Here is a 16,857-nt window from a genome sequence, read left to right on the forward strand (position 1 = left end):
GCGGTCTCCAGATTTTTTTTAAAATCATAGTTCAACTGTCCTAGAAACATTTATTGCTTTTTTTTTTTTTTTTTTTTTTTTTTTTTTTTTTGAGACACAGTCTCGCTCTGTTGCCCAGGCTGGAATGCAGTGGCACGATCTCGGCCCACTGCAAACTCCGCCTCCAGGGTTCATGCCATTCTCCTGCCTCAGGCTCCCGAGTAAGTGACACTACAGGTGCTTGCCACCACGTCTGGCTAATTTTTTGTATTTTTAGTAGGAAAGAGGTTTCACCACTTTAACCAGGATGATCTTGATCTTCTGACCTCATGATCCACCTGCCTTGACCTCCCAAAGTGCTGGGATTACAGGCGTGGGCCACCGTGCCCAGCTACATTTATTACTTTTATAATGAAAACTTAACTTTATTTGTTAAATGGTTATAATGATAACCATTGGGGTAAATACTTACGATAGATATAGGTATGTGATTATTAAAAAATGTTTAAAAAATTATGCCCAGGCTAACAAATGGGGGGTGGGGCATGGGAGTTATGATGAGATTATATGTAACTGCTACTTACTTGGCAGAAGTCTTATATGAGTGAAGTTTCTGGTTAATTACACACTGAACATAGAGCTGAATTGTTTAAATCATTTCTTTCCCATTGGAATCAGTTTGTTAATAAACAACCCTCCGGTTTGGCATGTAATTTCCTTATTGGCATTTTTCTAATTTACTAGTATGGATTCTTAGAAACCAATAATTTTGATTGCTAAGAGAGCCTCGAAAGTTAATTTACAAGCCTGATTAGGATCATACTTTTAACAAATTAATTTTTACTTTTCAACAAGAGGTCTGTGTAGGTTTACAAATTGACCCATATACACTCGCCACATCTTTGCTGAGGGATAAAGAAAGCACTCTTGATACTACTCCAAGTGGACATCTAGGGGAAGGCAATAAAGGCTTGAACTTTTCAAAAACAATTTCACGATTTGTCTAATATTTAATTTATGCATAAAAGATGGCAGCATAAAACCTTGCTTAATCAGGATTCAAACAGAAGATACAGGCAAGGTGAAATGAATCACCAATTTTTCTAAGTATTCACCAGAAACCCCTTTCTTCTCCTATCCTTTAACAATGTCTTTCTAAAGGGGGATTGGTCACAAGTAAATAAAACTATAGAAACAGACTTCATAATGGTGAAAAGTTGGCTTGTCTTTCTGGATCTTCTCTTGACCAGAAACTGGGCACCCCGTCTCCTCCTCCTCCTCTATTTTATTCATTGAAAAAAGAGAACAGTATCTTGCAAGTATGTGGGCTATCTGAGTTCAAATTTTGGTTCTGCTACTCACTACCTTTGGATATATTAATTGGCCATTCTGAAGTTGGTATTCTGTGTTTAAAATAAAGATGATAATATTACCTGGCAGCTTAATGAGAGTTTAAAAAAGCAAAAGCACCTAACAATTTTTGTCTGCACCTAACAATTTTTGTCTTCATTAATAGATATTCAGTAGGTATTCCTTACACTCTGCCTCCTCAACTTGGTATAGATGCTCATTTCTCTGAAAGATGGAGCACATTACATTTTATGTGTCATTTTATTCTTCAATATTTGTTTCACCCTAAATTTTTCTCAGCTCTTTTTTTTTATTTTTATTTTTTTTGAGAGCACACTTCGAAAAGAAGGAAGGCCTAGGCATCTTTTGAGATGAGAAGAGACTGGCAAGGGAGAGCTTCTTGGACCACTATGTGCTACGTGCTGTTGTCTTGGAGTAAACCTAAGTGAAGTTATGTCCTGGCCTGTTTCAGAGGTTGCTGGGGACAATATCAAAGAAATTTACAAAAAAATGTCCTAAATCACCGGTCTTAGGTAAATAGACAGGAACGTTCAATAATTCATTCAGTTAAGCACCTTTTTTGTGTTAACCACTGCTCTAGGTGCTGGGGTGTAACAGTGGGAAAAGCAGAAAAAAAAATCTCAGCCCTCGTGAAGCTTTACGTTCTCGAAGGAGGAGACAAATGGTATCTATGGTAAAGAAGTAAAATATATAGTCTTCAGATGGTGGTCAGCATCACGGAGAAAGATGAAGCTGGAAAGAGGGACTGGCTACACCATTGTTCATGGAGGTGCTATTTTTAAACAATGTAGCGACAAAGTCATAAAAAAATAAACAGGTAATGTTCAAGCATGAACCTGAAATCAGTGAGGGAGAAAAACGTGAGGGAACAGCCAGTGCAAAGGTCCTGGAGTAAGAGAATGCACAATGTGAGGGCAGACCAACAAGGAGGCCAGTGTGACTGGGGCAGAGTGAGCAGGAAGTGGGGGTGTGAAGACACCAGGCAGAGAAGTTACCAGGAATAGATTATGGAAAGCCATTTTGGCCATTATAAGAAGCTATGCAAGGTAATTAGGCAGAAGAGAGATATCATTTGATTCATGTTTTAAAAGAGGCATTCTGGCAGCTGTTTTAAGACTAGACTGTAGTGGGACGAGACAGGAACTGTCTGGGGCAACAACAACATTTGGAGTGAGATATGGTAGTTGCAAAAGTTGGAGAAGTTGCAAGGAGATACTGATGGAAGTTCTTACATGTTTCACTGATTTCCTCTTCCAGGAGGGCCAACAATACCCCAGTTGACCAACAATATGGAAATTAAACCCATTGGCATTTATAGGAAACTAGAAATATTCAAGGAAGTATGAGCAGCACAATTAAATTCTATAGGGAGCTCAAGATTATCCCCCACTCTAGTCTGGAGGAGGAGATCTTGGAGAGATTCAAGCTGGACCTTCCATGGGATTCTCACCCCAAAGACCATCTTTTGGGATCTCATTCCTGCTTCCTCTTGGCATGTCTCTGGTATGATTCTTTGGACATTTTTTTCTTTCAGCCACCTCCCTCTTTATGAGATTATTTCTTCCTCCACTCTCCCTTCCAGGTAGTTTGGGCTGCCTAACTCAGAGGAGACTCCTTGCAGGAGAGAGCCAGGGCTGCAGCCAGTCTGAGGACAGACCTTTTGGAAGGAAAGGTCTGTCTCCTGTAAAAATGGAGGGTAAATTCTGAAGCAGTTTTTGGCTCTAAGTGTCTAGTTCCTGCAAGCTTGTCTAGTCTGAGCGTCGGTGTCTTCATCAATTGAATGATGCTGTCTTTGAACCTACCCATATACGCCAGAGATGGCCTTGGAGCTCAGAGCTCTGTATATCTGCTTGTTTGCTTGTTTCCTTCCCCAGAGAATACATGGTAAGGTGAACAGTGTATTTCCCCCAGAAGCCTGCTTCTCATTTTTTATCCCATTACTAAGCCACTTAGAGTAAAGATTCTCAGGAGACTATTTTCCTAAAAGGCATGGACATGAGCTAGCAGAGGCTAAAAATATAGAGCATTACAGAAAATGTTTAAACCAATGCATAAATAATTGAAAGTTAGAACAATCTACTGAGGTCAGTGGGATGTTTGTAGGTTAGCAGGTAAGGGTTTTGGTATACTCCTAATCATTTGGCCCCAATTCACTTGAACTTCTACTTCTTATCTTAATTTTTAGAATGAGGAAACCTAGCCACTAAAAAGTTAAATAATTTTCCTGAGTTCATCAAGCTCACAGGTTATGCAACTGGGTTCTGAATCCAAAGAGTTTGACTCTAGATGGTATATTCTTACCCCCAATGCCAGGTTAACCCCAAACCTAGGTTATCGCTGATAGTTTGGAGTTCATAACTCTAAAACAGCATAAGTTTAGTGGAACACTAGTGCCTGGAAGATATTAACAGATCTTCCCTAAACAAGGTCCCATGGTAAATACATATAGGAAATGCTGAGTGAGATTACACTGAACAGGTTTCCTCTCTGCAGAACTTCTCAGAATCTTTAATAAGTTCATGTGTACTATGGCTCTCTAAAACCTAGATGTGGAATTTTTCAGATATAATGACCCTTGGAATTCTTTTCTGATAAAACATCTACTATCATACCAATTTTGCCAAAAAATTGTTTAGGAAACACTGCTCTAAAGTATAGTCTAGATTATTTCATTTGTTTTGCCACTTATTTCCTTTAATTTCATTTTATAGGGTCCAGAAATGTGTTGTAAACTCCACAGCTTAAAGGTCTTGTCTGTATTTTCATATGTGACTCACTTCTCCACCTCATTCACAAAGATGTTGGGAGAGATGTAAATACATAAGCACACTATGTGCACCACAATCCCCCGCTCTGCCAAGTTATTTTTCTTCTGGCAAATGGCTCCACACCAGCTATTATTGGCCATTGCCACTTTTCTGTAAGTGTTCACGAACAATGCAAGTCATTCATTCTAGATTTTCATTAAAAAAAAAAAAAAAAAAAACTTTAAAATCAAGGTTTTCTACTCTCCCTAGTCTTCCAACATCTTTCTCATCTTCACGCTTTCTTGAAGATTCCTGATGGGGTTCATAGATCACACATGGAAGGAGTAAAGGAATAAAAATTGTGTGAGCATCTTCTGTGGCCTCAGAGTCACACCAGGCATAGCAAGACCAATAAGTTAATCACTGGCAGATCTGGGATTTAGATGCCCAATATCAAGCCTATATTCCTCCTACTCTTTATATCATAACATGGGGCTACTATAATGTTTGATACCAAAGATATGAATTCATCTATGGGCAAATAGTGATCTCTTGATTCCTCATAAAACCTTGGCCCCAGATAGTTCCCTGATTCACCCCTTTGTAAGTAACAGACAGGTGATGGGGTGAAGTCACTAGTCCAAGGACAGAGTCCCAAGATCTACCAGCCATGCTTCTCTTGGTTCTCAATATTTTGTTTCAACATTCGCAGTTTAAAGATAATTCTCTTTACAATGAAAAGAGATGCAAAATAACTGCTGTGCCATTCTGCTTTCTCATAGCAATTGGTTTTTCTCTGATTAAAAAAATATATAAGCCCAGAGGTTTTAGCATAATAGACCTAGGTCAATTTCTGAAGTCCTACCACCTTCTCTACCTTAGACAAGCTACTGAGTCTCTGAGGTTTAGTTTCCTCCTCTCTAAAATGGGTATGGCATCTCTGACTCCCCATAGCACTGTGATGAGTATTAAATATGACTTAATTCATGTGAAGTGATAACACAGTCTCTCATGTACAGCAAGAACCCCTTCCCGGGCAATAGCTTAGAACAATGGTTCTCATTCCTGTCTGGGCATCAGAGTCACCAGTGGAGTTTAAAAAAAAATTCACAAACAAACAAAAATCTAAAACCATGAAAAAATGACTGAAAATGTTGATTATATCAGAATTTTAAATTTCAATATGACAAATTATACCATAAACTCAAGTAAAATGAGAAAGACTGGGAGAAAATCTTTGTAACACACGTAACAGTATTCAGAGCATATAAAATGTCAAAAAAATCGGTAAGAAAAAGGCACATTTGCCAAAAAACAACCATGTGTAGACAAATCACAATTTACAAAAAGACAAATTATAAATGTTATGAAATATGACCTACATCTCACTGATAATCAGAAAAATGAAAATTAAATAAATAAATTACCGCATTTCACTCATTGTATTGTCCAAGATTAAAGGCAATAATAAGCATATATTCTTAAATCTATAGGGAAATCAGTATTCTCATGTCAAACCAGTGGGAGTATAAATTCTTACAGGACATTTGGAGAAAACTTTGTAGTTCTGATTAAAACTAAAGATGTCCATATCCTAGGACCAGATTTCACTTAAAGGTATCTACTCAAAGTAAATGTTTGCATATTACTTACCAAAAAAATTGAACAAAATACTGCAGAATTGTCTGTGACTACAGAAAATAGAAAACACCATGGATGCCAAAAATAGAGGGATGATAAATAAAATATGATACACAGATATTAAGAACTATACTTCAGAAGTTAAAAGTTATGAACCTGCTCTATATGTGTCAACATGTATACATTTTTAAATGTTGCATTCACAAAATATATATATAGTAATTCTTACTTAACAGTTAATAAACATTCTGAGGGTTTTACATGCATCGAGTGATTTAATCTTTAGAACTACCCTATGAAGCAGACATGATTACTATTTCCATTTTACAGATGAGGAATTGAAGCACAGAGAAGACAAGTGACCCTTTCTAAGCCATAGCCCTACATACATGGAGTCCATCCTCCTGGCCACTCCATTGTGCTCACTGAAAGAGGTTGCAGACCAATGTGCACAGTATGACATTTGTCAATATCAACATACTTTTCCAAAGGCCTGGAAGGAAATATGCTAAACTCATAATGATGCTGTCTTGGCTAGAAAGTTTGTAGAATGATCAGGATAGAGGAGAGATCAGAAAAGACTGTAGCTTTATCTTCTATTTTTTTTTTCTTAAGAAACAATATGTTAATTTGTAATTTTTGAAACTGCAATTATACAGGAAAAATTGAAAGTGATATGTCAAAATGTTAACAGTGGTTGATAATAGATGGAAGGAATATTAGTAGTTAATTGTCTTGCATTTAAATGCATTTTTCAATATGAAAGAAAAAATACCCAGAGACAGACACTCTTGCCCCCTTCCCCCAAGAATGGGAGACTGGGGCCAGGATATTTGCATTTTAAAAAAAACTCCAGAGTGATTCAGATGTTCAGGGATATCTGTATTTGGCAGAGGTGTGGGGTGTAATAGAAAGACCGTGGGTTTTGGAATCTGAGATTCAGAGTTCAATGCCATTTCCACTGCACATTAGCTGTGTGATCTTGAGCAAATTACTCAGCCACTCTGAACCTCAGTTCCCTCATCCATAAAGTGAGAGTACTACCTTCACTTAGTTTAATGCAGATTAAATCAAGAATCATATGTGTCCAGCTCATTGCATAACATGGTTCCACAAATACTAGAATTTGATTCTTTTAACACAGCATCTTTTTTTTTGGGGGGGGTGCAGGGGGACAGAGTTTCACTCTGTTGCCCAGGCTGGAGTGCAGTGAGGTGGTCTCAGCTAACTGCAACCTCTGTCTCCTGGGTTCAAGCAATTCTCATGCCTCAGCCACCTGAGTAGCTGGGATTACAGGAATGCGCCATCATGCCCAGATAATTTTTGTACTTTTAGTAGCGACAGGGATTCGCCATTTTGGCCAGGCTGGTTTGAATTCCTGGCTTCAAGTGATCTGCCTGCCTCGGCCTCCCAAAGTGCTGGGATTACAGGTTTGAGCTACCATGCCCAGCCTTAACTCAGTACTTGGAGTGATTGTAACATTTTGCCAGGCTGTTACTAAGATGAGAAGCATACTGGCCTATACAATGTCTACAGCAACTTCTGAAGTATGCTTGGAAAAAAAAATCAGTACTCACTAACAACCCTTCTTCAGTCACCCACTATAGTCACCTCTGTTTCCTCTTCTGTAAAATGGGTGTAATAACATCACTTACTGACCCGTGTAGTTGAGATTCTGGATAACGCTTCAGAGAGTTCACCCAAAGTTCACACACATTCATGTGCCCCCTTCCTTCCCCCCACGCCGCACCACCACCACCACCACCACACACACACACACACACACACACACAAACACACATGTCTTGAGTGCATTCCATCCAGTTCTGATAATTTAGTTACTTGTTGTTTATTAGGTTGAAAACATTCTGTTCATTTACTATTATTTAATCTATTAACTCTGACTTAGGCCTAAGGGGCAACCTCTCAAGGAGAAAACGCTGATTATCTAATACAAAAGCTAAAAAGTTAGGTGCATTTTACAGATATATTCTTTCTCATGGACAGTTTGTTGCTCAGAAAATGCTGTCCCTCTTCTCTACACTCATTGCTTGCACTCACTCAGACATAAATTCTCCTCCCTCAGGTTTAAATTTTTTAAGGCAATTTTTAAAGAATAATTTTGATTTATGAAAAAATAGAAATGATAGCACAGAGAGTTTCCACATAACCTGGACTCAGTCTCCCTCATTATGAACATGTTACATTAATGTGGAACACAGGTTACAATTAATGAACCAATATTGATGCACATTGTAAACTAAAGACCATACTTTATTCAAATTTCTTTAGTTTATATCTAAAGTCCTTTGTCTGTTCTAGGATCTCATTCAAGATACCACGTTACATTTAGTCCTCATGTCTCTTTTTTTTTTTTTTTTTTTTTTTTTTGAGACAGAATTTCACTCTTGTTGCCCAGGCTGGAGGGCAATGGTGCGATCTCGGCTTTCTGCAACCTCTGCCCCCCTGGTTCAAGCAATACTCCTGCCTCAGCCTCCCAAGTAGCTGGGATTACAGGTGCCCACCACCACCCCCAGCTAATTTTTTGTGTTTTTAGTAAAGACGGGGTTTCACCACGTTGGCCAGGCTGGTCTTAAACTCCTGACCTCAGGTGATCTGCCCGCCTCGGCCTCTCAAAGTGCTGGGATTACAGGCGTGAGCCACCATGCCTGTCCCGAGTCTTCATGTCTCTTTAGGCTCCTCTCGGCTGTGAAAATCGCCCAGACAGTACTTGTTTTTAATGACCCTGAGAGTTTTCAGGAGTAATGGTCATGTATTTTGGATAATGTTCCTCATTAGGATTCATTTGATTTTTTCTCTCATGGTTAGATGGAGGTTATGGATTGTGGGGAGGAAGACCACAGGGGTAATGAGCCATTTTCATCCTACCAAGAATTCATACTATCAACATGACATCACTGATTATGTTAATTTTATTATTTTTTTTTTACTATTAAGGAAAGGTTTATTTTAATATTCAGTTTCTTTTTGAATAATGTTGATTTTGGTCACATGGCTGAGGTGTCTTTGTCACATGTCACCACTGTAAAGAGACTTTTCTCCCCCTTCCATGTGGTACTTTTTGGGAAAAAAGTCACTATAAAAACCCACTACTTAAATTGTTTGGAATTCTAAATAGGAGATCTCTTTTCTCTACTTATTCATATATTCAATCACAAGATTTAATTATATTTAAAAACTCAGGGTAAAAATTAATCAGCTCTGGCCAGGCCTGGTAGCTCATGCCTGTAATCCCAGCACTTTCGGAGGCCAAGGCAGGCAGATGACTCGAGTCCAGGAGTGCCAGATCAGGTTGGGCAACATGGTGAAATCCTGTCTTTACTAAAATTATAAAAATTAGCTGGGCATGATGTGCCTGTAGTCCCAACTACTCGGGAGGCTGAGGCATGAGAATCACTTGAACCTGGGAGGCGGAGGTTGCAGTGAGCTGAGATCGCGCCACTGCACTCCAGCCTGGGTGACAGAGTAAGACCCTGTCTCAAAAATAATAATAATAATAATAATAATAATAATAATAATAATAATAGGTTCAAAAAGTGAAAAGATACTTTTAAAACATTTTTTAACTTAAAAAATGTATTAAGTTAAAAAAATTTTCTTTAGATTGAATTTCATTCTTAATTGAACACAACATATATAAAACTCAGGTTCTGTTGAGGATATAAACATGACTCAAGGTTCCCTTCTTGAAGAAACCATCCTCAGGGCTAGACATAAATGTACAAACTGAGCAAACAAGGAAGTGCTGCAGTTAAACATAAGAAGTGCTTTGGGAACACTGAGAAGATCGTAATTAATTCAAGGAAAGCTTCATAAAAGAGGTGTGAGGTCAGGGCCAGCTTCTGGGATGTGCAACCAGTGTCCAGTGTCGTCCCACAGGAATCACACTTGGGGTTTCATGTTCTTCATGTTCTTTGCAACCTTCTTGAAATTTGTTTGTGTTTTTTTTGTTTTTTTTTTTTTTGTTTTTTTTTTTTGAGACAGAGTCTCACTCTGTAGTCCAGGCTGGAGTGCAGTGGCGCGATCTGGGCTCACTGCAAGCTCCACCTCCCGGGTTCACACCATTCTCCTGCCTCAGCCTCCCGAGTAGCTAGGACTACAGGTGCCCACCGTCATGCCCGGCTAATTTTTTGTATTTTTGGTAGAGACGGGGTTTCACCGTGTTAGCCAGGATGATCTCAATCTCCTGACCTTGTGATCCGCCTGCCTCAGCATCCCAAAGTGCTGGGATTACAGGCGTGAGTTGAAATTCTTAATAACGACTTTTGAATTTGTGTTTGATAAGCAAAGTCCAATGGGACAATGAAGCACATGCTGGGTATTTGGAGACTCAGCTCATGTGTAATCACACCATTTGCCCTCTCCTTACCTTCTCAGCCATGGTTCTAAGGGCTTGGTTTCAAGCTTGTTGGACCTCTGGGCCCACACAGCCTTCCCCTCCCTGGTCTTACCTCACCACCACTACTGCCCTTTGCCCAGCGTCATGACCAGGAGGCATGGCCTTTGCGGGGAAGCTCATATTCAGCTGCCACTCTCCCCCAACCCTGGGAGATCTGGCAGGGGATTTGGCGGGTGGTTTGGCTTTAGGCAATCTTTGTTTCCATTCTCCATCCAGAGGTTACAATCTCTTGGGGGATAGCTTGTCACTGTGGGTTGGTGCAGCAGGCCCACTGAAATGAAACATGGACTTCCCCATCCTTGGTAGAGGCTTAACTGTCAGCCCAGCCCTGGCTGGAGAGGTAACCCAGCAGTTAGAGGGCCACTGTGCCCAGGGAAGGAGAGCACAACTGAATGGCAAATCAAAAACACCATAACAGGACATGAGAGAGACCACAGAAGACAGGAAGAAGTTACATCTTTTAGTACTTTTAACAGCGTTGTTTCCTGTTTTTGAGGAAGAGACCCCACGTTTTCATTTTGCACTGAGCCTTGCAAACTATGAAGCCCATTCTGTCTGGGGCAGTACTGAATAGCAGTTAAGAGTGTCTGTAGGTTCTGGAGTCAGAATGCCTGGGTTTAAATGATGTCTTCAGTATTTACTAGCTGTTTGACCTTGGGTACATTTACCTAATCCCTCTAAGCCTCGGTTTCTACCTCTGAAAAATGGGAGCAGAAATAGCTCCTACCTCATGTTATTTTCATAAGACTGAATAAGATCTAAGATCATGTCTATAAAGTTACCTTTTACTGAGATAACTTCTCATGCTCTGCCTTCCCTCCCCAGCTACTCAGAATATTTGCTTCCCCTGATAGAGCCTAAAGGAAGCAGTGTCTCTTCCTTACAATTTCTGTGTATCCCCCATCTTCCTCCCCACCCATAGTGCTGAGAACATCATAGGTTTTCACAAGATATCTAATCATATCCAGTCATGCCACAAAACTATATGTTGATTGCATGCCCAAACACACTGAGCACTAACTATGTGCACAACCCTGACCAATGTGCTACCCCTGCCTCCCAATCAGCTAGAGAAGTCACAGGAATCTCAGTATAAAGCAATGCATTTTCAGGTGGGACAAAATCCCAGCAAAAATATTAGCATAGTACTTGGGAGGAATCTGGATGAGGAAACCATTTGGAATTCTGTGAAGTTTGGCTGCCCAGCAAACACCCAAATCATTATTTCCTAAACTCTGTTCCAAGATGTTAATAAATGCTCTTAAAATAAAAAAGGATCCACAGTCAAGTAAGTTTGGAAAATAATACATACATTTCCCTCTTTAAACGACTTAGTATAATTAGTTTTAGAGACTCTAAAAGTTCTATAATAAAGAAATCAGGTAAAATAATATGCCCAAGTTTCCCAAGTTTATTAATTATGGAACCACTTGAATCATAAAACATTTACCAACGTCTTTCAGAACATTAACTATTTTCTAAAACATAGTTTTGCGTTAAGCTGCTTGAAGCAAGGAACAGTGTCTTGCATATTATTTTATACCTACACGTAGAAGACAATCAATATTAATTTAGCGAATAAAAGAATTAATATGTATTTCTCATTTTTGTCTAGTCTTTAACTGTAATCGTATGTGACACATGTGATTACATGTTATGTGAAATGTAATCACACATGTAATCACATGTGTCACATACGATTATAGTTAATCACACATGTGATTAGGCATTTTACAAAACACATTATTTCATCACAAAGTTCCTGTTGAAGCTGACAAGGCACATATTATCAGCACTATATTATGAATGGAAAAACTGAAGCTCAGACAGATTGAATGACTTAGCTAAGGTCACACAGTTGGTTAATGTAAGAACCTGAGCTGAAATTCAAATCTGCCTATTCCAGATCCTGTGTTCTTTTCATTGCATCTAACTAGAAAATAACATGGAAGTTTGCTACGACATTATCCAAGACAAACATGAATGTAGCACTGACCTCAAATAAGCGCAATACTTTGGCCAATGCACCAACTTCTTCTTTGAGTGAGAAGATCAGTGATATGGCACCATTTTGATTGGCATTGTCTTCAATATAGCTTGTTTCCTACAGGATAAGATGCATTTGGTTAAAACATTTTCCACAGTTTAGCAATTCATTCCTATTAAACCTCCATGGACAAAGCAAACATGAACTCTTTCTTCTAGTTAAATCTTGCAATACAACGAGCTATATATATTTCACACAGAAATATGTAGTGTTGTGGAAAATAAGTAAGTCCAAGGCAATTAAATGATCAATGATGCCACTGAGTCAGTTATCAACTTAAGGAAGCTTCAATTATTCATTGATGTGACCATTCAATCCTGTAAATTCGGTACTTTTAATGAGCACCTACTAGGTTCCAGACACTATTTGGGCTCTGAGAAATTTAAAGATGAGTAAGACAATGCTCTATCTTTTAGGAGCTCACAATCTAATTTAATAGACACATATATAACAAACTGAAAGATCCTTAGAGGTGATATAATATCACCTAAGGTTTATAAAATGTCCCAGAAAGATATTGAGAAATACAGTGTGGAAAGTACTAAAAATGGAACATACACAGGCTTTTGAGTCCTAAGACCTAGATTGGAATCCTCTCTCTTTCATTTTCCAGGTGGACTACTTTGGGCAAATCACTCAGCTTTCTTCGTTTTCTCATCTGTAAAAGCATGCTAATAACAAGCTCTGTCAAAACAGTATTCAGATGATGAAAAAAAGAAAAGAACAGTTTAAAAAGAATTTTGAGAAATATTTAAAAATGATGAAAATATTATAAATACACAAAAATGACCTCTTGACCTTTGGCAAAGATCTCGGGACGCATTAACTTGCTCCCATATGCTGATATCTGAGATATCCAATTGTTGAAAAAGAGCCACAAAATCCATGAAAGTATACAAATAATCCATTAGAAAATAAACTTAGTCTTAAACTAAATCTAAAAGAATATCCAGGATCTAGCACTTACTATGTGCATGTGACAGAAACCAAGGTTGGGGTTAGGACTGACATTCCAGAGTTTGCTAAAACATTAGCCTAAGTTTAAAAATAATACATAAAATTCTATGTGTGCCCACAATAAACAGCAGGTACCTAAAACTGAGAAGAAACAAATTTGCAGAACAATTACTCTCTTGTAAGCAAGTTAATGAAATTAATGGAATGGATGTTACATCATCTCAATGAGAGAAGGCTGTGTTAGGAAACTCTTAGTGACTCAAAATAACAAGCTCAGAATTCATGAATACTGATGACCCTTAGCAAAAAATTCTTTCAACTCAGAAAATTCAGGGTTTTGCCAAAACATCCCCATGAAACTGAGGTGTGAGAGAAAAAACAAATTTATCAGCAAGAGTGATTATAGGGAGCTTCAAATGAAATGGAAGACTAAACCGTTAAATATCCCTATTTTGATCATGATGTTATCTTTCTAAAAAACTGTTAATAACCCATTTATTTAGAGCCTATAATTTCCAGGTATTATAATAAGCACTTGATTTGGATTATCTCATGTAATTCTGGCAACAACCTAAGAGGTAGGTTTTATTAGGCACCAAGTGCCTTCTTTTATTGATGACAAAATTAAGGCTTAGAGAGGTTAAGTAACTTGCCTATATTACACAGTTAGCAGTGGAGCCAGGATCTGAACCCAGGTCATTTGATCTCTGCATACTGTCCATGAATCACAATCTCTTGCAGGCTCTATTCCCCTTCCCCTTTTTAAACCCTGCCAGAAAGGTACAGATGAGTCTCTGACTTCAGTCTTCTTCCTACCAAAGAACACTGAGCCTTCTTTCCAGTGTCTGTGAAATGACAAAAGATATTCCTGTTTCTAGTTCACTTGGCAACACTTTTCTCCTGTTGGCTTCCAAGAAAAGTAAGATATTTCTGATACACGTCAACAGGTGCTACCTTTGACTAGGGCAATTCAGACTTGAATGTACCTGGGCTAAAGTTGAGTCACCTCCCAATCCCCACCCCACTCCAGTGTGTGTTCAGCCAATCACAAGTCTGATCTCATCTTCTCCAGAAATGCCTCTGGGCATCAGGTCCTTTCTTCATTCCCACTGCCATCACCTGAATCCATTTCTTAGTGGCCTGCATGGATCCAGCCTGACATTTTTCCTCGTGTCCTTCTTCTACTTAGAATGCCTCAAACGCTCCCTCCCCATGGCTTCTTGCTGATGTTTGGCAGTTTCTGGGGTACCTTATCTCTGGAGGCCCACTACAGGAACCTCCTTTCCAGCCAAGCTGCTTTCTTTCTTGCCTTTTTAGCTCCTCATTAGAGTAATCACCAAATTTCCCTTTCCAAGATCTCACCTTCCTTAAAGGCTCTTTTGGGTCTCACTTCTCTTGGGAAATGTTTGTGCCCCTCAGCCCAGGTGCACAATCACTTCTTTACCTATGCTTTCCACTTGACATTTGATGCCCGCATGGTACTTTATAATAATTAACCAACAGAAATTGATTTGTCCTTAGTGCTCATCTAGTTAAACTCCCTCACATTACAGGTGGGGAAAACTTAGAGCCAAAGGGAGAAAGTAGCTCACCTGAAGCCACATAGGTAGTGGAGGCTGGTCAAGAACTCCAGCTCCAAATTATCAACTGTTCTATATAGTTCCCTTTGCTATGGACATAATATGGGAATTTAGTCCTCTGTTTCTTGCGAAGTAAAAGGTTTACTCTGGTCCAGTGACCAGAGAGTTAGTCAATACCACTGCTAACAGCTTATAATGCAGTTCCCTGGGCTTTACCTAAACCTATTAAATCAGGTTGTCTTAGAAACTGCCATTTCAAAACCATCCCAGGTGATTCTTAACCATAGAAAATTTTGGAACCATTGATAAATATGCAGCCTATTTTTTTGAATTATAACTTTTCCCTAAATGTGTCTGCAAATTCACATTTACTATATAACAAGACACTACTTGTTTGTTATTAATACAATTTGTGGATTCTCAATCTTCTAAGTGCTCTATAAAGAACTTTAAACCCCCATGCTTTGCCGATGAGATCGCTGCCCCTAACCGCTTACCACGGTTGTGGGGACCCTATTGCCAGCAGCAACAAAACTACGAGGAGGATGGAGCCAGGACCTGTTCTGGGATCACTCTGACTCTCACGTTGTTCCTCTGTACAATAAGTTCTATCTCCTAAGAGCCATGCACCATTTTCATAAGAAGTTTTTTTTTTTTTAAAGATTCAAAAAAAAAAAAAAATCAGTCCAAAGTTGGGCAGTCTTTCTAGTTATATTAACGTTAACATCAATCATTCTTTTCTCTTCAGCCTCCTTGTTCTCTACTGACAACTCTTCTTCCTAATCCTACAGATGACAGAGCGCTGCAGACTCACATTACTTCCCGGGTCTAGCTTTATGACTGAATCTCAGAGTCCAGGAGTAGACTTCTTGCCATGGGTAGATATATAGGTCACATTAGAGAATGTATTTTGCAATTCTTCACCTCAAGAAAATGCCAACAAATCCTGGAGAATAGAATATACCTGGGGCATTATTTTCAAGTCACATTTAGGGTTCTTTCACATTCCATGCCCAGGGCTAACTCTTGGTCATTTTCCTCTCTGCTTAGTTTCTGCCTCCCTGGTCTGAGTAAGTTTCTGTCTGAATTCTCTTCATGCCTCATCTTCTTCCCATAATGAAAGGAGGATACTTACTCACAATTTTGCCATTTTGATACCTGGCTGAGAGCACTTTATAAATATTACAAAAGAAATCTAGAAGGACTCCACATTCCACCTCAGATCATTAGGGACCAGCCCTTTCAGTGTACAGAAAAGTAAACAGACAACAGAGAGGGACAGTAACTTGTCCAAAGACACACAACTAATTGGTGGCAGTTCGGGAGGCCAGATCCCCAACCCCCTAAAGCAATGGTCACTCATTCCTGTGAAAGTCACCCAGGACAGATGTTCTCCCACTTAGAAACAATTGTTGAGGACATTTGTCTGTTGACTTCCTGGACATTCTCATCGGCTTCCAAAGAATTCAGACTTCTTATTGAGCTTAGGAAACCAGGAAGCACCAGCAGTCTTCAGACCTCTTTCTCTGGAGGCCCAAATTCCCCTACCTGAGCAGCTCAGGCTGCCGTGGCTCACCTGTCCAAAGTCAGAGAGTTTCCTGACCAAGCCTGGGTTTTCCAGGACCGCAGTGGACATGCTGGCTCCCCGGGAGTGAGGTCTCTGGCTTTTTAGGGCCTCAGGTACAGGCAGGTTTGCAAACAGCACGTGGGGTTGAAGGTTTTAACCTCGCATTAGGGAGGAGAGGAGAGTTACAAAGGGTGTCTCTTGCGCGCTGCATCTCCGCACAGTAACGCCCCTCGTGGGCGTTGTCCTGACGCAGGAGGCCAGGGCAGCCTGCCCGATGCTCCAGGTCACCTGCCCAGGACAGGCCGGAGGGGAAGGGCTAAGGGAAAGTGTGGGGGTTGCGGGAGGCACCCCTTGGCTGCCCGCCCTGGGTAATGGGAAGACACCAGGGAGCGACCGGCCACCCAAGCCCCAGAAGGTTTAGGCACTTCCGGGACTCTCGGAAGCCTGGGAAGCGGGTTCTCTGCAATTGGAATAAGCTTGCGACCGTCTGGTATAACAATTATATGAATAATCCGCCCCCCTTACCCCCAGCTGAAACAGTCAGGATT

At 39.8% G+C, this 16,857-nt stretch overlaps 1 protein-coding gene across 2 annotated transcripts in view; it reads right to left on the reverse strand.

Annotated features, from left to right (window-relative positions):
* The window catches only part of PAH (phenylalanine hydroxylase), a 73,451-nt gene extending 56,915 nt beyond the window's left edge, over nucleotides 1–16,536 (reverse strand). The window contains exons 1-2 of one of the 2 annotated variants that reach the window (XR_005239882.2): nucleotides 16,319–16,536; nucleotides 12,155–12,262 (exon numbers count right to left, since the gene is read on the reverse strand). Coding sequence is in view for 1 of the 2 variants with exons in the window: in XM_008004444.3 (XP_008002635.1) it covers nucleotides 12,155–12,262; nucleotides 16,319–16,378 (168 nt within the window). In the remaining variant the exon portion in view is untranslated. The remainder of the gene's footprint in view (nucleotides 1–12,154; nucleotides 12,263–16,318) is intronic. The other variant, XM_008004444.3, reaches the window with a different exon arrangement.
* Between the last annotated feature and the right edge of the window lie 321 nt (nucleotides 16,537–16,857).

This window comes from Chlorocebus sabaeus, chromosome 11 (assembly GCF_047675955.1).
Source record: "Chlorocebus sabaeus isolate Y175 chromosome 11, mChlSab1.0.hap1, whole genome shotgun sequence".
NCBI lineage: Eukaryota > Metazoa > Chordata > Mammalia > Primates > Cercopithecidae > Chlorocebus > Chlorocebus sabaeus.